Source organism: Nycticebus coucang, chromosome 3 (assembly GCF_027406575.1).
Source record: "Nycticebus coucang isolate mNycCou1 chromosome 3, mNycCou1.pri, whole genome shotgun sequence".
In the NCBI taxonomy this organism is placed as follows: Eukaryota; Metazoa; Chordata; class Mammalia; order Primates; family Lorisidae; genus Nycticebus; species Nycticebus coucang.
The window spans coordinates 144,882,506-144,902,889 of record NC_069782.1 but is presented as its reverse complement, the minus strand read 5'-3'; the positions used below and the strand labels follow the sequence as shown (position 1 = coordinate 144,902,889).

The following is a 20,384-nucleotide window of genomic DNA, read 5'->3' as shown; positions in this document are numbered from 1 at the left end:
AACGAACACATGACAAAATGTTCATCATCTCTATATATTAGAGAAATGCAAATCAAAACAACCCTGAGGTATCATCTAACCCCAGTGAGAATGGCCCACATCACAAAATCTCAAAACTGCAGATGCTGGCGTGGATGTGGAGAGAAGGGAACACTTTTACACTGCTGGTGGGACTGCAAACTAGTACAACCTTTCTGGAAGGAAGTATGGAGAAACCTCAAAGCACTCAAGCTAGACCTCCCATTTGATCCTGCAATCCCATTACTGGGCATCTACCCAGAAGGAAAAAAATCCTTTTATCATAAGGAGACTTGTACTAGACTGTTTATTGCAGCTCAATTTACAATAGCCAAAATGTGGAAACAGCCTAAATGCCCACCAACCCAGGAATGGTTTAAAAAGCTGTGATATATGTATACCATGGAATACTATTCAGCCATTAAAAAAAATGGAGACTTTACATCCTTCATATTAACCTGGATGGAAGTGGAAGACATTATTCTTAGTAAAGCATCACAAGAATGGAGAAGCATGAATCCTATGTACTCAATTTTGTTATGAGGACAATTAATGACAATTAAGGTTATGGGGGGGGAAGCAGAAAGAGGGACGGAGGGAGGGGGGTGGGGCCTTGGTGTGTGTCACACTTTATGGGGGCAAGATATGATTGTAAGAGGGACTTTACCTAACAATTGCAATCAGTGTAACCTGGCTTTTTGTACCCTCAATGAATCCCCAACAATAAAAAAAAAAAAGGGAAAAAAAAATGGTCCTGGTGTATAGCTTGTTATAATAATGTTGGTTAATTTTAATGTTGTTAAAACTATATACAAGATATTAATTAAGTTTTAATAATACCAAGTCTTAACAATCGCAACAATATTGAGTCTTTTGATCCAGGACCCTGGTATATGTTCCCACTTGTCAGTTCTTCTTTAATTTGATCAGCTGTGTTTTTTAGTTTTTCGTGTAGATGTCTCACATGTCTTATTAAATGAATTCTTAGTACCTTTCATTTATTTTTTTAATCTTTTGGTACTCTTGGAAGTAGAACTTTATCTTAAAATTTCATTTTCTAATCTTTGGCAGCTTATGTGTGAAAGTGATAGATATGTTAATTAGCTTGATTTAACCATTCCGTAATGTCTAACATTCGTTACAGCATCACATTTTATCCCACAAACATATATAATTATTACTTGCCAATTAAAAACAAAATTCATAAACATGAAGAATTTTAATACTCTTATTTGATCATGACACATTCTATGCATGCATCAGAATATCACACGTACCCTATAAATATGTGCAAACATTATGTATCAATACAAAATAATTTTTTAAAGTACAAGTTTTTAAAGATTCTCTTATATTGACTTTTTGTGCTTTGACTTTACTAAAATTCAATTATTAGTTATAGTAGTTGTTCTGTGAGTTCTTTAGGATTTTCCAAGTCATCTGCAAATAGAAATTGTCTTTTTTTCTTTTATTTCTTTCCACTGCTTTATTGCTATGGCTAGGACCTCCAGTACAATGGACTATAAGTGGTACAAATGGGCATGTTTTATTCTTTATCTTATGGAGAAATAGTCAATATTCTACCATGAAATATTATTTTAGCTGTAGGATTTTCATAGTTCTTATTTATCAGATTAAGGAGATTCTTTTCTGTTATTAGTTTGCTATCATGAATGGATGTTGAAATTGTTATTAGTTTGAATAGTTGCAATTGAATTGCTTGTGGTTTGAATAGATGAGTAGTTATTAGTTTGTATTATGAACGCGTGTTGAAATTTGTTGAATGTTTTTTCTTTGTCTATTGAAATAATCTTATAGTTTTCCTCCTATATACTCTCAATGTGTTGAATTACATTCATTTTAAAATATTAAACCAACCTTGCATTCCTGGGATAAACCAAGAATGTTCTTTATTCTTTTAACCTATTGCTACATATGTTACATTGGGCAGGGCCATGAAAGTGTTTTGCATGGATGAGAGTCAGGAACAAAAAAAGAAGTCACATGTTGACCTGTGAGCTAGAAATGGATTGATAGTTTTTGCTCTTCTGAATATTCCAGATCATCCATTCTGGAGTTTGTCACAGCCTTTGAAATAATGGTAAGGAGATGGTTTTCTGGCAAGGGTTTTCTGTCTATGAAAATGGAATGAGCAGAAAGTGAGGCCAACTCATGCCCACGGCTAAATGAAAAACTTTGAGCGATTGTTTTAGATGTAAGATGGTTCACCCTGTTCCCACAATCATATTTCATGGTACAGTACTGTATATTTTTCTGTTTTTTCCTTAAAATGTTGTGTTTGTTTTTCATAACAATACAAACATTAATAGCTTATATAGTTTTAACAAGTTTTATTTTTATTTATTTATTATATTTTTTTATTAAGCTAACATTGTTGTAGCACACAAGGTGTATACTAGACTAATTTTTTAAAGCTTGTGGGTAAGCTTATGGACTACTTTCAGAGAAAAAGAAATTTCCTGGGTGTCATGTGTTGACTTTTATTATTTTTATTATAATCTTATTTGAAATTATACATAAAACTATAAGCATTTATTCTTTGCTTTTACACAACTATAAAAGCAACACACAAATTAAGTATAAACAAAGCACTGTAAGTAATGAAATGCAGGCTAATGACATTAATTAGTGTAAGGGATGATATTGTTTTGTTGAAACTAAATTGGTGCTTAAAATCTGAATATAAGTTGTAGTGTGGAGTCTTTTGAGTTTGGCAGGCCTGTGTTACATGATGATTTAATTTTTCAGCCATTTTTCTCCATTTGAACTTACATGATCTGTTTGTGCACATATCACTGGCCACATCATGTATTAAACCACTTCTGTACATCTTTTCTTTTCCTTTTAGCTAGAGGTAATAAAAGACCATTTGACACCAACACAAATGTAAATGCAGATAGTGAAATTGTGTACCAGTATCCATCCTTAAGAGCCTAATCCAAATGATTTGGAATATGGTTGCATTCATTTATTTTAGATAATCATCAAAAAATGCATAGTAGGGATCTAGAAAGCTAGAGACCTTCAGGAATATAAATCACTGCCTTTAGACCCAGCAGTGCAATATTAGAAATCTCAAAAGAGGAGGAGACTAGAAGTGTCACCAAGGCCTGGAGCCCCTGGTGGCCGTGTCAGGGCACGTAGTGAATATTTCACTCCTTGAGTCCTGAGGAGCCTGCGTGTGGTAACAGAAGAGCCAGAGAGAAGCGGGCTTGGGAAGCCCATGATGTAAAAAGAGTACCAGGTGTGCTTAGTAGCACAGCAGGGACGGATGTGCAGCTGCTAACTTCTTGCATTGCTCACCCAAGAAGGGCCGAATGTCTTGTTCATTGCCTTCTGTGGTAAGTGCGTTGGGCTCTGATACCACAGGCAGAAACATGAACCTAGGGGACAATAAAACATGGTTCGTGGTGCCAGGCTATCATGTTGTGACTTCGTATGTTTGCATGTTGGGTTTTCTTACAGCAAGGCACATTTTCAGTAGAACAGGGAGAGTTTTTCTTTCCCTGTAATGTCGGACTTGTTTTGTGTGCCTTGTTTTCATTTATTTAAAGAATTCTTAAATTGTAGTACGAGCAATTTAATTTAAATTGCACTATTTCACGTGTGATCTTCCCTCTTAACAAACCTTGAAATGTGCAATACAGTATTGACAACAAGAGGCAGAGTGTTGTAGAGCAAACTTTACTCATCTTGCGTTCCTGAAACTTCATTCCCTTTAAGTAGCCACTTCTCATTTTCCTCTCCCCTAACCCCTGACAGCCATCATTCTACTCTCTGCTTCTGCGTGTCTGACTATTTTCGATTCCCCTGCTGAGGGGATCTTGCAGAGCTTGTCCTTCTGTGACTGGCTTACGTCACTTCGTGTGATGTCCTGAAGGTTCTTCCATGTTGTCAGGGATGACAGGATTTTCTTTGGAATAATACTCCCGCTGCTCTTTAGACACACAGGAAATGCAGCGCCCTATCTTCCGTTCCCGCCCCACCCAGCCATACCCCCTCTGTCTGGTCATTCCTCCAGCCCTCTGTTGTTCCCTACACACCCTCCTGGCTCCCACCTGCCGGGGTGCACAAACAGAATGAAAGGGAGACACAGTAGCTGTGGAGCAGCTGAGACCTGAGGAGGAACTTGCTGGGGCGTCTGTCTAATTCCACGGCTGTGTGATGCTTGTCTGCCACCTCCCTGCCTTGTCCAGAGGGTCATTGTTGGATCTAATTATCAACATTCCACAGGCCACCTTATAAATCGGTTGTGGGAAGTTTTTCCAGCACTTTCTTTTCCCTGCAGAAACACCTGTGTAATGGGGACTAGGCTTAACCCCGCCTTGTTCATTCATTACTTAACTTTGGGTATTGGACTTGGCTGGCCCTGGCATGCCTGTCCAGCGCCCAGTGAACTCCACTTCCACTGTGCTCTTGCTTTGGACAGCACAGTGGCTACCAGTGAGGGTAAGGTTAGAGCTGGTTTCTCCAACGTCAGAGTGCAGAGGCCTTGGGCAGAAGGCAGTTGATATGCCTTTCCTGAAGCTCAGGGTTTATAAACTCATGGAAATTTAATCCAAAATACTAGGTGAATTTTTCTAATCTGAAACCTCAATACTTGTAGAGCCCACATGTTACACATGGTGGTAAGTTAAGTGGTAATTGAGGTTTGCAGATTTTTGTGTGATTTATTCTGGTTCCTTCTCAGTGGCCTGTGAGCTAAAACTTAAATACAGCTTCATGGTAGTTGCCTCTTCCTGTTTAGAGAGGCTGGCATAATATTTTGTCTTCTGGGCTCAAATAACCATGTAATTACTCTGTAATATAGTAATTAGCATGCACTATATGCATTTATTACATAATTATATTCCTGTAGGACTGTATGGCAATTATACTTGCATTCAGCATATCATTTTATATACTGTATCATGAACGAGTGTATAATTTGTTGCTTTTTTTCTTTTATCCTAATTTCAGTTTACCAACCAGGGGCTGGAAACTTCCTCTCCTGTTGCGTTGTTTGCCTGCAGTCAGCAGGTGGCTGCACTCCTTCCGCCTCACGCAGTACCTCCTAATTAGACATCTGAGGGGATGCTAGGGGGCCCGCACGCTGTGGTGGACTCCCAGCATTTGCACTCCTAATGCTTTCTCCTTGTCATGAAGTCATTAAGTTATTAGCTTCAAAACTCATTAAGTTCTAGAGCTCGCACACTGCCAGGTCAATGGCAAGATCTCAGTGACAACTGAGTGGCTGTGAGCAGGCCCGGAGCTGAGCACTGTGACTGTGCCTGTCCTTCTCTCCTTTTGCAGTGGAGCACATTCCCAAGGGGAACAACTGCCTGGACGCGGCCAAGGCCTGCAACCTCGACGACACCTGTAAGAAGTACAGGTCGGCGTACATCACCCCATGCACCGCCAGCACGTCCAGCGATGTCTGCAATCGTCGCAAGTGCCACAAGGCCCTTCGGCAGTTCTTCGACAAGGTCCCGGCCAAGCACAGCTACGGGATGCTCTTCTGCTCCTGTCGGGATATTGCCTGCACGGAGCGGCGGCGGCAGACCATTGTTCCCGTGTGCTCCTATGAGGAGAAGGAGAAGCCCAATTGTTTGAATTTGCAGGACTCCTGCAAGACGAATTACATCTGCAGGTAAGCGCCGCAGCCTGGTGATTAATGAGGTGGCAGGGAGAGCCTCGGTGGCTGCTGCCGCTGCCAAACTCCAGATTTCTGTATTTCTTCTGCCAGGGGAAAGGAGGGAGGGGAAGCTAGATCATTTGGATGGATTGGGAAAAATCTGACCTCTGCATCTGACACACAGCTCTTCAGAACTGCTTAGGCTGTCACCCTGGGGAAGGGTCTTGTCTATAAAACTGGGGTAAGGCTTTGAGGGGCGGGTATTGGAATGAAGTGAAACACTACTGCCTTCCCCCGGCACCTCTCAGGTGAGAGGGTCACCTGGGGTGAGGTAACCTGAGGCAGGTGCCCACCCTCATTCCCTCAGTCCAGAGGGGCTGCCAGAAGTTGCCAGGGGGTTAAGTCAAGAGGCTTAAGTTGGCTGGAGATAAGGAGGCTCTTGACCTTCAGGGGCCAAAAACTGGAAAATACCAGTGCAGGGGATGAGCAGTGTCCAGCCCTGGTGAGGAGAGCGTTGAGAATGTCTGGGTCTGTTCTGGGCCAGTCTGTGGCATGAAGAGGGGGTGTCTTCCTACTCAGCTCTCTTCCCAGATCTCAGCCCCTATCACAGACCCTGCTGAGCCTGGACTGCATTGTTGAAAACATTCACCTTCTTTCTGGTTTTGCCCATTGGTGAATTTATTTTAATTTTTGAATGATTCCATGAAGACATTATCTATGCAAGGAAAAAAAAAAGCAATAAAGAATTAAGAGAGGAAGTTGCCCTTCACACTGCTCCCGCTCGCCCGCATGCCTCACGCTGCCTCTGTTAACAAACAGTCTGATGTGTGTCCTTCTAGAACTTAGGGCTGAATTCAGTTGTTGATTGAAACAAATAGATTTGGTGGAGCAGAGTCTTGAGTCTTTGCATGAAGCTCCGCTGGGGCCTCCATTAGCAGAGTAAGCTGGATGCCATCCTGGGGACTCAGACCGGGTGTCCTATTGGGCAACACCTGCACTTTATCTCCAGGGGCAGCCAGGAGCCAAAGTCAGTCAGTCAGTGGTGTCTTTAACAAAATCCTGCACAGGTGGACGAGCAGCTCAGAAGGTGACTCCCAGGGCTTATTATTATTATTATTATTGTTTATGGATTTCCCATTTTTAAGGGGCTCAGAGCAGCCTGGAAATGTCCATGGTGTTGAAAATTCTGGTTAGCTGAGTTTCTGGTCTACTTGCGCTTTATTCTACTAGATTGGGGTCCCATTCTTTCCTTAAACCAGCTCTAAAAGTGACTGAACAGAGATGAAAGTCCTCATTATCTGTGTAATGCTCCCATGGGGAGGATTTTCTGATTTTTGGGAATAATGTCCCTCCACTGTCTTTCTCAAATTTGGAAGTGGGTGACCTGCTGTATGAGGAAGGCCCCAGATGACCAAGCATCACATGAACAGAGTTTGCATCTGGGGAAGAGGCACGCATCCCAACTGTGCAACTCCGAGGACTCTTCCTCACTGTCAAAACTGCTACATGTGACCCTCTTAGCTGTGGGCAAGGGGCAGACTGGGGGATCCTTGCAGGGTCCTGAGGGAGAGTAGAACCTCATGCGGTGACCTGAGGAAGCCAGTCAGTTGTGGGATTAAAGCATGGACGAGATGAATGTGCCTGAGGAGCAGGGCAGGGAGAAGGCTCTTGGGAGCTTTTCTCAGGGTGCAGGGATGGGAGAGAACAGATTCTGAAGACCCCTGCATCTGAAACCCACATGCCTGGGACCTGTTAGCTGTGGAGCAGAAGGGATCCCTCTTCCCGGAGCAGGACTGGGTTTCTAGGGTCTTACATGGCTTAAAGCCAGTTGGCTCCTCCCTAGCTCTCCAGGAAGATGTTACCCTGTCCAACCCCAGCTATTGGTCCTGCCTCCAGGTGGGGAGCCACACGGAGCAGGGGTGAGTGTCCATCCATGGGACAGTGGCTGGCAGTGGGAGGACTGACAGTGATGGAACCTTTTCCTCTCCTCCCACGTTTATTCCCCATGTGAGGGCCAGAGAGGGTCTGGCACCCCTCTCATACAGATGCTGAAGCCCATGCTAAGCAGACAACTTGCATTCCCTGACCTGCTTTTCTAAAAAGAGAGACTCCTTGGAGGGCTGGTGTGAATTCCTTAGATCAGGCAGCTTTCCCACTAAGCTGTAGTGAGACAGCTGAGAGTCTAGAAGTTGGAGTGTTCTTGGGAAGGGGGCAGAGGGAACCAGATGGTTTGGGTACTATCAGGGGCCTCAGACTGAGTCCTCCCTGGCAGGAAGTACAGGTTCCAGGAACTCTGAGATACACCGGATGGCTGGGAGTGGCCTCAGATGATGGGGCAGAAAGGTACCAAGGGCGGCAGACAGCTTTTGACTAGTCACTGACTGTGCCCAACCATAGCAAGGTCAGGAGGGGGTGGACGGCAATCACTGTCCACAGGGTAGAGGCTCCCTGGGTGGGAACACGGTACTGGGGGCAGCTTCGTGCTGCTGTCACATTTCTGGCTCTGGGGAGAATCCAGAGGCTGTTTGGGAATCCAGATCTAGGCTATCCTGGGACAGAGGGACTGATGGGCTTTGTGCCCTGTCCTGAGTCGTTCTTGGGAAGGTGAATCAGTGCCTTCTCCTAGTGTTGCCCATGTTATTTAGCCCACAATTTCTTTCCAGAGCCTAGACTTACTCTTCATGACTACCCCCCCCCCCAGATGTGGTAAAAGTAATTTCAGCTGCTAGGTGGGCTAGTGGTGTGTGTGTGTTTATCAGATATTATTCATCTTGTCTTTAATTTTATGCCTCTCCCTCCATCCCTCTCAGTCTGTCTCAGTGAGGCTGGTGGTGTTACTGCCCAGCGCAGCAGCTGGTACCATCTGGACCTGGGGTTTCTTCGGGACTCACGTCCCAGTTGCTCTAACCCTCCCCCATCACTGATGTGATGACGTGCGGCCTCATTTGAATAGCCACCAAGGGAGGGGATGGCAAGAGGGAAAACGGATTCCTGAAAACCAAGTTCTTCAAAAGCTCACACCTTCACATGCTCCGTTTCCATCTTAGCATCAGCAGGTATCAAAGTGCTGCTCGAGCTCATTAAAACTTCCCTGAAGTTAATATTTTCCAACTCCAGGCTCAGGGTTTCCTCCCCAGGGGCCAGCAGTGCCTCTGCACAGAACCTGTCTCTCTTCCGCCTGGCACCTGCAGACGAGGAGCAGCACCGGCTTTTCCTTTTGACTTCGTTTTTCTTTTCCTTTTTCCCTTAGAGGGAAGTTGACAGGTTCCTTTCCTCTTGGGGTGGGTGCAGAGAGTCAGAGCTTGACTGTTTGGGCCTCCAAGCTTGTCTACAGAAAAGCATATGCAGAGGCATTATTAGAAGGCTGTGATGAAATTTAAAAGCCTCACGTTTCTCCCCTGAAGCGGTGTCTCCCCTGCCAGTTTTCCTCTGGTTGCTTTTCTTAGGGCCTGGAAGGATATCAGGCCTGGGTTTGGCTGAATGGAAGCACATCCTTTTATTCCTGATGCAAATTGTTGCATATAGGCACAATTTAAACTTACAAGTCACCTCCTTTCTGTCAAACTCTGATATCCAGTATGAGCTCAGCACTTGACATAGGCTCAAGGTGCCACAAATGTGTTCCGAATCTCTTTTATTTCTGTAAATTATCTCTTAGCTGCCTCCTTCCACTTCTATTCTTCAATACTGGGAGATCTAGCCCTTTTCCCCCACCCCAGGACCCCCCTCCTGCTCTCACCTGAGGATCACGGAGCCCTGCTGAGACGCCCACTGGTCTTGTGGCTTGAGCTGCTCCCAGGCAGTGTTGCTGCTGAGAACAGTCTGGAGCACCCGTGCTGGTTCAGGGGCCTTGCCCTCCTTAGCCATTCTACATGTACAGAAAAGGGGTACATCTGTGGACCCAGGGTAACAACTCTTAGTTCTGGCTTACATATGTGGCTATTGTATCCCATAGCATGGCATTTCATCCTAGGGGGCTGCATCCTCAGGGTGCAGCCACAGCCCACCCTCCACCTTGAAGCAGCCCTGCTCCCCCTTTCCTAGCGGGGTGTTCCTGAGTGGAAGGAATGTGGCATCTGCATTCTTTCTGACCCCTAGTGCTGGGTCAAGGATTTCTTGCTCTTTGTAGACAGATTCTAATAATTCTGAACGTTAAGTGGGAATGGGAGGGGCGTGAGTGATACAAACTTCCAGTCAGGTTCAGTGTCCTCTGGTGATGGACACAGCAAAAGCCTTAACTTCAGTATTACATGTATATCATTCATTCTCGTAAAAGAAACAGTTGTACCTCCTTCCTGTTCTGAAACAGGACCTTCTGGAGATGTGCATACTTGCTTCTCCCCATGTCCAGCTCTCCGTCCCCATGGTCTTCAAGACTGCTGGCTTTGGTCAAGCCACCAAGTACACGGTTCCATCATGACCCAAAGACGGGCGATCCTATAATTGCATCCTGGAGGCCTGGGTCATTTGTAGCAGAACCAGAAGGTCTCCCTTGGTTCAGCTCCAGAAGAACAGCATGTGCAATTTCCAAAATCCTGCCCTAGCCAGCCCCACATTGGCTGTACTGGGGTGACCCCGTTATACATAGAGGAAATGTATTGTGAACTTGTTGGTTGTGGCAGATGGGGGAGCATGTCACAAAACCGGGCAGCAAATCTCTGCTCTAGTAACCCATTTGGTCTGACAGTGTTAGTGCACCTTTAACAGGTGAGAAATGTGATTCATTTGCCTGGAATTGACCCCCTTTTGCACAATAAACTGTGGATCTTAGAAATCAAGGACATCCTCTACTGCTTGGACTTAACTTCCCCAGTGGACAAACGATCCTATATCTCTATATCCAGACTTGCCTTGACATGCAGCAAGCACAGGAGAAAATGGCTCAGTGGATGATAATTAATGCCTAAAACTAGATGGGGAGATTAATTTGGCACTTAATTTTATTTTACACTGATTCATTCACAAATGGAAATCAGCAATTAGACAATGCAAACTTTTGAACCATGGAAAGAAAGGTTGGGGAATATGAGAAAATACAAGTAAAACATTTTCCAGTTCATTTGAGCAGTTTTCATTTCAAATGGTTACACGAGTGTCTTTAGCGATGCATTCGGAGAGCCGAGTGGCTCATTTTTAATGCACCCGACCTGCGGGAGCTGCCTGCCACCCTGCCTGCCCCAGGGGTTACTGGGACTCTGTGTGCCTGCAGCTGATTCATCAAGACCCCAAGAAAGGAGCAAGGATGTCCCCGGACAGCTTTCTACTCGGCCAGGCTGGGAGGGGGGCATCCTCCTGCTGGGGCCTGGTGAGCAGTGTTCAGCACTGCTCAGGAGCATCCGAGCGTCATCAGCTCAGGCTCCTGTAACCTGAGCTAAGCTGAGATGCAGGTGACAGGCGGGAGCCTGCTGCGACCTGCTCAGTCTCATCATCATCCCTGTATCTCTTTCCTTATCTCTCCTTTGGCAGAGGCAGGTGTGAAGCCATTTTGTCTGCCCCTGCTGGAGCCTGTCGCTAAAAAGCGTCTGTCTGGTTTCCCTGTGGGTCTCCGTTCTCCCCTGCAGCCGCTCGAGCCCAGGGTGTCTGCCTCCTTTCCCTCACCTGCCCACGGACTGGTTTTCTTTCATTTGCATATTGTGTTGAATATTGGATCCATGTTAACAGATGGGGTCTTGGCACCAAAACTGTCTTTTACCATCGTTGAGTGTGAAAGCGGATGGAAAGGAAAGGAAGTAAATGCGCCCAGGGAGCCTGTGTCCTTGGGAGAGGGGTGTCACGGTGGAGGGTCTCAGGAGACACATTTAGGTCAGATCTTGCGGCCTGAGAAGCAGGGAAGTGAAGAAGGAAGGAAGCTCAGATTTGGCGGATACAGGGGCTGGGGGACAGTGCTGGGGGCAGACGGAAAAAACACAGTGGATATAGAGGTAAGACACCCGGGGCTTCCAGGGCCAGGCTGAAGTGTTGGATTTCATCCATCCAGGGTTTAGGAGAGCCTCAGGGAGCTCCCAGGTAGACTATTTGCCTAATGAGTAAATGAATGAACAAATTTAAAACTTGAATGAATAGATCCCAGAAAAGGGGCTGGGATAGAGAGGATATATTTTAGAATGATCCACCTAGAAGTTGTTGTTAAAGATGTGTGGTGGGATTTGTTCCCAAGGAAAAAACGTAGGTGAGAAGGGAAATAGGCCAAAGATTGAAGTTTGGGGGCACCAGGTTCATGGTGAGAGCATCTGAAGAGGCCTCAGAGAGGGAGGAGGTTGGAGAGTCCGATAATCAAGCAGAGACTTCAGCAAAGCCAAAGGGAACTCAGTCTTAAGGAAGGAAAAGGGTGTGGTCATTGGTGTCCATCACTCGGAGGGCAGAGGAGAAGTTAGGGGGACAGAGGAGGGGTGTCTCTCCAACAGTCCCTCCACCACTCCTTCCCTTATCCATCCATGTGTCCATTCATCTGTCTGTTCATCCATTGGTCCCTCCCTCCACTGGCCTGTCTCTCCCCTCATCCATCCAGCGGCTTGCACTTACTAGGCCAGGAATGAAGACCTTGTGTCTCATCTGCAGCACAAAGAGGAAGGCAGACACACACAGTCGCTATGGCATGGTGTGGCCATCCCCAACAGAAAGGATAACAGAGGTCAGAACCACCAGCTCAGCCTGGCAGTGGCCAGGTCTTCCTGGAGAAGCTGCCATCTGAGCTGGGCTGGCCGGATGAGTAGCAAGCAGGACAGTCACTGGACAGAGGCCCACAGCTGTGGGTTTGCCGACACAGGAGGTAAAAGGACAACCCATGTACTGGGTGCTGATGAAGAACAGCACTGGCCGGGCCACACACCTGACAGATGTGACTTTACATCAGCCCAGCCACCCTGCAGGGGAACACCCAGTGAGTGGCCGGCCAACGGGTCACCCAGCTCCCACGCAAGGAATGGGAGTGGACTCAGCCTTGCTAACTCTAAAATCTGGTTTCTGTCACACTTTTCAGATGACTTTCATGACAGGAATACAATGTTCTCCCACTGTTCAGCCTGGCTACCTTTAGTTCCAGACAGCCGGAATGACAGTCCTGGCCAGCCTCTGAGTCCAGACGCTCTTTATGGCTCAGTAACTAAGATGGCATCAGTTTTAAAGACAATTTTAACAGAGATTTAGAACATAAAGTCCATCAGAGCCTCTTAGCATTACTTAAAAAATAAATTTTAAAAAAAGCTCTCAGGTAATACAAGCTCATTAAGTCCTTACCTAATTTCCTTTTGAGCACTCATGACTTACAGAGTGATTTCTCTGTGACAGCTTACTGATTTTGAAAGAGTTGTTTCTACTATAGCTAGGAGAAAAATAACCCCCCAGACTACAACGGCTTTTTTATTATTATTATTATCAACTCAGTTATTTAGTCTCAGTTATTTAGTTTGAGCATAGTCTGCTTGACAGCGAGGGTCCTGGGTGTGTGGAAGTCACCCTCTCCCAGCACACATGCTCCCCTGGTCTAGATTCCTTTACTTAGAGTCCTAGTTGGCTGGTGGATAACGGACCCAGCCAACTATCTTAAAGGATAGGCGAATGCTTTGTTGTCTCAGAATGACAACCAGCTCTAAATTATCCATGGCTATGTCGCCAAGTTGGGGTCATCCAGGTGCATAGCCATCCCGCCTTCTCCCTACCCCGTGGCCATTATATTAATCATTAGGAAACCTTGCATGGGTGGATGGCATCGTCTGTCAAATGTTGGTGACAGGTGTGTGGATATAAGACATCAGGATCATTCCTGGAGGTACAGAGGAAGGGGTAGGCAAGGGAACTGAAGAGGGTCTCTGAGTCTCTGGACCTCAGACTTACCCTGTGGGCAGCTGAGAGAGGCCTCAACTGCAGAGTTCTCCCTTCTCCCCATTCTTCTGAACCCCATTCCTTGCTCAGTGATGAAACACCTTTGAAAAAAGAGCTGTATACAATGGAAATGTTCTCTTCCCTTGAAATTAGGAAAAATAACAACCACCAAAAAAAGATGGTGAAATCTACTCCCTTGATTTAGGTCTGGGCTGTAGGGGGCATGAAGCTAGTATAGTGTGTCTGAGCCAGTTGCTGGTATCTGAGAAGGCTGGAGGGCAGAGCAGAAAGATCCTCCTTGGGAGAGGAACAGCTGTGTGTAAGGGTGGGATCCACACAGGACTCCCTCAGCCACAAGGCAGTCCCAAGGCGAGGGACCCCGAGATCATTTTGAGTCCCTTGCTTGCCTCTTCTTCAGCACTTCGGGGAATGATCCTTCTCGCCTTGGCCTCCACAGTAGACAGGACTTCCATTTTTGGTCATGCACGCTGTGTAGTTGACTTGATCACCTATAGCCTGTGACCCAGAACATTCTCATTTTTGTGCACAGAAATCTGCCTCCTTAGTTATGGGGCAGGTGTCCTATATTCAGGGAGAGGAACGTGTCCTGTATTTAATTAGCACCCCTTGACATAAGGAGGCCCCAAGGAGGCAGGGCTGGGCTGGGAAGTGGAACACCAGAGCACTTCCTGCCATGCACAGACGGTTTTCATCCTCAGTGTCTGGCCCTGGACTCCTGCCTGTATCCTTCTCGGTGCCACTGGAAGTTGAGAATGGAAAGTGACCTCTTTCCTACCTGCCAGGCCAGCGTGGGACTGTCTCTCACAGCCAGGCTTCGAGTCCTACTGTGCCCAAGGAGACCCCAACCTCCCCAATCCCCACCCTTGCCATTATCCTAAGTCGGGTACCCAGCAGTCACATTGGCATTTACATTTCTATGGGGCATTTCCAACTCAGTGAATGGGAAATTGCTCTGTAATTTCCAAAGGCAATTAATTATGCAGAAAATTCTGCATCCAAGGAAAACAAGAATTTAAAAGAATCATCAATGTGAAAAAGTACCACACCATGCTGGAGTCCTGGCATTTTTTTTTTTTTTTTTTTTTACCTTCCCTCATTGCTGTCAGTGTAAGTCCTTACGAGAAGTTAGCAGACCTGGGCCCACATCCTGTTCTGCTAGATCTGCGATGTGAGTAGCCAGAGGCCTCAGTTTCCCACTTCTCAATGGAGGTGCTGGGTCTGTCTTCATGGGGTTACTGTAAGGTAAAGGAAATATGTCTGTGCAAATGAAACAGCATGTGCCACAGTAAACTCTCAAAACTATGCCCCTCTTCCTCCTTCACTTTTTCCCTAAGTTTTTATTACAGAAGACAAAGAAAGCTTAAGCTTTCAAATATAGATCTCCCTACCTGGATAAGAGACAGAGATATTTAAAGTGGGATTTGTGAGCCAAGTGCAGTGGCATGCCCCTAGAGTCTTAGCTACTCAGGAGGCCAAGATGGGAGGATTGCTTGAGCCCAGGAGTTTGAGTCCAGCCTGGACAACATAGCAAGACCCCATCTCTAAAAAATAAATCAGTAAGAAATATTAAAGGATGTGTGGGGGGAGGGCAGAGTCTTATTGCTTCCCACTTTTATGCACCTGCTGTGTTAAGCTGGAAATGTCAAGCCCATTCTGTGAGGCTGTGTTGCTAAGCCTCACACATCACCCTCTTTTGACCCTTTGAACCATTGGAGAAAACTAGGGGAGTGGAGGCGGAGTAGAACAAATCCAGAGGTGTTTGAGGCATGTGTCATTTCAAGAACGTTTCTGTCCAGCATAGACAATTATTGGCATACAGAGATACACATTAAGCTGTGAGCCACGCTGGCCACGAGACTGCTGGCCTGGCATGGGGAAGAGTCACTATTGTCTGGACTGAATAGGCAGTGGGACCTGCTGGCTGCCCAGGGGCACGTGCTCCTGCAGTGACCCTGAGCCACCGTGAATAGGGGCTCTGAGAGGCGCATGTGTCTGAGTGACACAAGGGATCCCGCAAAGCCCAGCCACTGACTCAGTGGTCCGGAATCCGACCTCCTCTTCCTCTCTGGAGGGTTCTGTGTTGCGAATCAGCCCCTCATCTCCTAAGGAAGCAAGGACACGCTGACCCCTCGTGTGGGACACAGGAGCTTAGACTCTGCAGTTGGGAGCGGGGAGTGAGGGGGTGGTGGTGATGATGGTGAGGGTGATGACGAGGACAGCAGCATTTATTTGACATTTACTGTGTGCCAGGCGCAATGCTGAGTGCTTGACATCGACCCCCGAAGTGGGGGCTGCCATTCCCCTCCTCACTGCACAGATGAGGAGGTGAGATTTTGAGCAGCTTCCACGTCACCCAAGTGCTACAGTTGGAACGTAAACCAGAGGCTCTGTTGGGCTGTGGAGTGTTCTGGAATGCTGTGCTCTACCCACATTCCTGTCTTGTAAGCCACCCACATAATTTGCAGAGACACTCTGGGTGAGTAGAATCGGCTACTGGGGTGATTTTGTTTTTACTTTTAATTTATTTTGAAACAAAATTTTTTAAGAGAGGGACCTTCTGCTCTTGTCAAGATAGGACTTCAGTGCCCCTCATCGAACATATTTCATTTATCATTAAAAGAGAGGTTTTCAAACATCTTGGTTTCTAAACTGCTTTACACCCTTAAAAGTTACCATGCATCTCAAAGGCCTTTGTTCATTTGTTGACTTTTTAGACACTGACTGTACTATGTTGAGGCTGAAGAGATGTTTACATGCATCTTATTTCCTTTAAAAACAACAGCAAGAAGCTCATTACGTGTTACCATAAATAATGCATTATTTTTAAAAATCACTGTATTTTCCAAAACAAAACAATTTAGGGAGAAGCATGGCATTGCTTTACACTTTTATAAATCTAGTGTCTGGCTGGAAGATGGTTGGGCTCTTTCATCAGCCTCTGGTTTCAGTCTGCTACGATATGTCATGTTGTGTCATGTGGCCTCTGGAAAATTCCACAGTGCTCTTGTGAGAGAAGAGTAGTGGGCAAGGGCAGTAAGTCTTAGTTTGACAAGGAGAGGGTTTTGGCCTTTCTGACCCACTAAAAGGCTCTCTGAGACTGCCAGGATCCCTGGACCTCGCTTTGAGAGCCTCTGTGCCACACGGACCAGAACACTGTCGGTTTAGGAGACTTTTGTGTGTGCACCAGTGTTCCTGAGGCTTCCTTGAACCATGACAATGTGGGGCTGCCTGCCCTGTGCCTAACCTGTTTGGCCACAGCTGGCTGGGATGCTGAGGCTGTGGGGTGTCTGCTGGAGCTGGGTTCCAGGGTCAGTGGTTCTCAACCTTCCTAATGCTGCGGCCCTTTAATACAGTCCCTGTGGGTCGCGACCCACAGGTTGAGAATCACTGCTCCAGGTGAAAGTGGGTTGAGTAACTGGATCACCGTCAAGCATCCCCCGTGAGCTGTGCTTTTGCTCCTGGTCTGCCTGTCAGGCTGGAGCCCGACCCAGCTCGATGTCTTGCTCTCGGAGCGGCCGGATGCCCTCCTGACAGCTCCCTCGCAGACAGCCCTTCCCTTTTCTAGCACACCAAAAGATTTCACCACCATATTCAGCTTGGTCAGGCAGAACTCTGGGCTGAAGTGGAAAAACCCTTTGCATCCAGAAGGCCCCGGCGAGCATTACTCTTTACTCTCACGTAGGCAGGGGTCTGGAGAGAGCATGCATGTCAACCTCTGGTTCTGGGGGGGGCGCCTTGTGTGGCCACCTCAGGTGCAGCCCCTCCCTGTTCTTTCTGCCCCCTCCTCATTTGCAGGGTGGGGGGACTAAAGGGTTGTAGCAACGTCTGCCCTGGGCTAATCCTGAGAAATGGAAATGTAGGTTCCCGTGACCCCCAGCAGGTGGGACTCCTATTGGAGACTTAGCTGGCTCCGTCTAACAGCTTGGAACTTCTTAGAAGGGTGTCTGAGGAGGGGAAATGACATCTCTCCAAGAACGTTCGCCGAGGTAAAGGGGCTTGACACAGTTCCAGAAAACCTTTCTGTGGAAACAAGATGGGGAACCAAATGGGGATTTAGCTCTTTCGTATTCAAAAATTCAAGCTGAAACATGTTTGAACTACAAATAAGGAATAAGGTTTGAGGACATCTGCTTCCTGCCTTTTTGTCTGCTCTACTGGCTGGGGTTTTGTTACTGCTGATAGTTGATTCCTTCACTGTTCGGCAGAGCTCTGAGGGCCGGAGATGAGTGAGGTATTCAGGCAGTCGTCAGCGCTAGGCCAGCGCAGCCTGGGCCTGGGCCAGAGGCCAGGGCTGGGGGGACTTCTCAGAGCTCCCATAGCTCTAGAGGGCTCTCCAGCTTTAGGCTTTTGTTGGGAAAAGTTTCTGAGGTCTGAGGTGGGGCCTGAGAATTTGCATTTTTACAGCATTTGGATCACATTTGGAGACCCTCTGCCTTAGGAAATGTTACCAGGTGATCTAGGCTGATGACTCTACTCTGCTCTCAAAGGGATCTGCCAAGCTGGGAATGAGGAGTAGAGGCACCAAATCAGCCTTGCTGGGCACAGAGACTCAGGAGAGGATCCACAAGACAGAAGCACATGTGGCTGGTGCGTGGGCTGGCAGCCAGGTGGGGGCTGGGGGACTGGGAGGGCAGGGAAGCCCGGAAAGTCAGAGCCATGGGTAGGGACAGGATGTGAAAGGTTTCCATTCTGCAGGAAGGTGGAGCTCTGCTTGGAAGGCTGTAGGGGCCTCCATGAAGGGCTCTATTGCCTGGTGACAGCTCCTTAGACACAAAGGGTCCTAATGGTATGTATCTATTTATTAACTGCCTGGCCGACCCCACTGCAAGCCAGGATCTTGCCCTCTATGCATATGAGAAAGCAGTCTGTTGCCTATAGGCTGACCTTGACCTAAGATTGGAATCCATTTGCCTGGGTCATGCCTGAAAATGCACAGCAAAGCAGAGACTTTTAAGGCGATTAAATGAAGAGAAATTCTCCTTCCAAGGTGACCTTGGAGTAAAATTTGACCTGGGCTATGCAAATAAGGAAGCTGACGTTTGCTCTGCTTACCACTTTTTACAGGTGGAAGTGTTTTTGGTTGTTGGGAGGGAATATGGAATGGGCAGGGTCTAGAATGAGTACCCACAGCAGAGCTGTGATGAAGATTACTCAGGCAAACACACATGTTTGAGATTTGAAAGCACTTTGATCTCATGAGTCAAGGTCACCATGAACCCCTGGCCTGTACAAGTACTGTTCTGCTCACTGACAGGCCACAGGAGAGGGCAGCTGGTGGATCCAAGTGGTGGGAGGGTGATCGCCATATCGCAAAGGGACTGTACATCCTTCATCTTTGTTCTTGTCCCTCCACAGCTGCCACTTTGCACTGTAGGTGTATTTTGTAACCATGGTAACTGAAAGGTTGGTTGCCTTTCTTGAACCCTGGGCAGTTGGTGCCAGGTGCTGCACTAATGGCTGGGCTACAAATTTGCAGATGAGCCGTCTCTGTCCCAGGTGCCCAAATGTTGAGGTGCCTCTTGGTCCTGGAAGCCTCAGGCTGAGGGCTCCCTCTTGGTGGCTCCCCAGAACTCCCAGTCTTGGGGAAAGTGGCAGGGGTGTGCTCTGAGTGTACAAGAGATGCCACCAAATCCTGGCGCCTCTGCACAGATTGTCACCAACCCCCATGGCACAGCGTCCTCCTGAGAGGCCTGGGCTAAGTGTTCCCTGTCCACATGGGTGGCAGCGGAACTGGGGTCAGATGCTCCTGGAAGCCAGCTGAAGTGTCCCCCCCATGCCAGCTTGGTCTCCCTGGTGAGGGATCTTCGGTGTCTACCTGATTCCTCTGCACCTGTCCCCTCTTCTGCTCCATCACACCTGCCTCTCAGGGCTGTGGCTGGGAGACAACAGCCAGTATGGAAAGCACCTTGAGAGTGGTGACGGTGACATTCCTATCCAGTGCCTCACTGAGCACTGAGCTCCATGCCAGGTACTGGGTGACAGCTGCCTATGGAGGAGGTGCTGGGAGGGTCTATTTTCTGCACGTGGGGAGGCCAGGATGTAGAGAGACCAAATGCCATTCAGTGGGACAGTCGGGGTTTGGTCTGATGTCAGAGTTCATGCCCAACTGCTCTGGGAAGGCTCTTCCAGGGGAGACCCCCGAGGAGGTGGTCTCAGCCAGACGAGCCCTTCCCAGATCCCTCCTGTCTCTAGCCCCAGACTGGTCTTCACAGTGAGGGACAGATGGCAGGGGCTGCTGGTTTCTCCCTGTGGCAGACTCACATCTTGACTTTCAGGGCACTCTTCGAGGGTGACTGCGTAGGCAGGCTGGCCAGGGGTCTGCGCTGAGGCAAGGCCCAGCATGCCACAGGACTGCAGGTAGGCCTGCTAAGCAGTGGCAGCAGACAGTATTTTTTTATGTTTTTAAACTATAAGCACTGTTCAACAAAAAGAATATCCACTAATTCTGTCCTCACTTTATTGAGCCTAGTAAAGAACACTTATATCCACCTAAATCAGATTTGAGCTTTCGGAGCACACAGTTTACATCAAAATGGTAGCAAAAGTCCAAGAACAAAAATAAAAAGATGGAACATTCATTTCTCTATGAGTGCTATGAGTGTGAGTATGAGCTGGAGAATCTGCGGCTTCATTCCCATTCCTGATTCTTACCTGCTCTTAGGGACCTGAGGACATTGGCTGGTTGTGGGTCCTTCTGGACTCCTGTGTCCTCCCCTGTGAAATAAGGCTGACCTGGCTACCCCGTTTCCCCGAAAATAAGACAGTGTCTTATTTTAAGGTGTGTTCCCAAAGAGGCGCTAGGTCTTATTTTGAGGGGACGTCTTATCTTTCCTGTAAGCAGGTCTTATTTTCGGAGGATGTCTTATTTTCGGGGACACAGGGTAGTACG

At 47.3% G+C, this 20,384-nt stretch overlaps 1 protein-coding gene across 5 annotated transcripts in view; it reads left to right on the top strand.

Annotated features, from left to right (window-relative positions):
• The window catches only part of GFRA1 (GDNF family receptor alpha 1), a 227,457-nt gene that overhangs the window by 150,817 nt on the left and 56,256 nt on the right, over window positions 1-20,384 (top strand). For all 5 annotated transcript variants that reach the window (XM_053583942.1, XM_053583944.1, XM_053583940.1 and 2 more), the window contains one exon: window positions 5,332-5,668. In XM_053583942.1, the coding sequence (XP_053439917.1) occupies window positions 5,332-5,668 (337 nt within the window). The remainder of the gene's footprint in view (window positions 1-5,331; window positions 5,669-20,384) is intronic.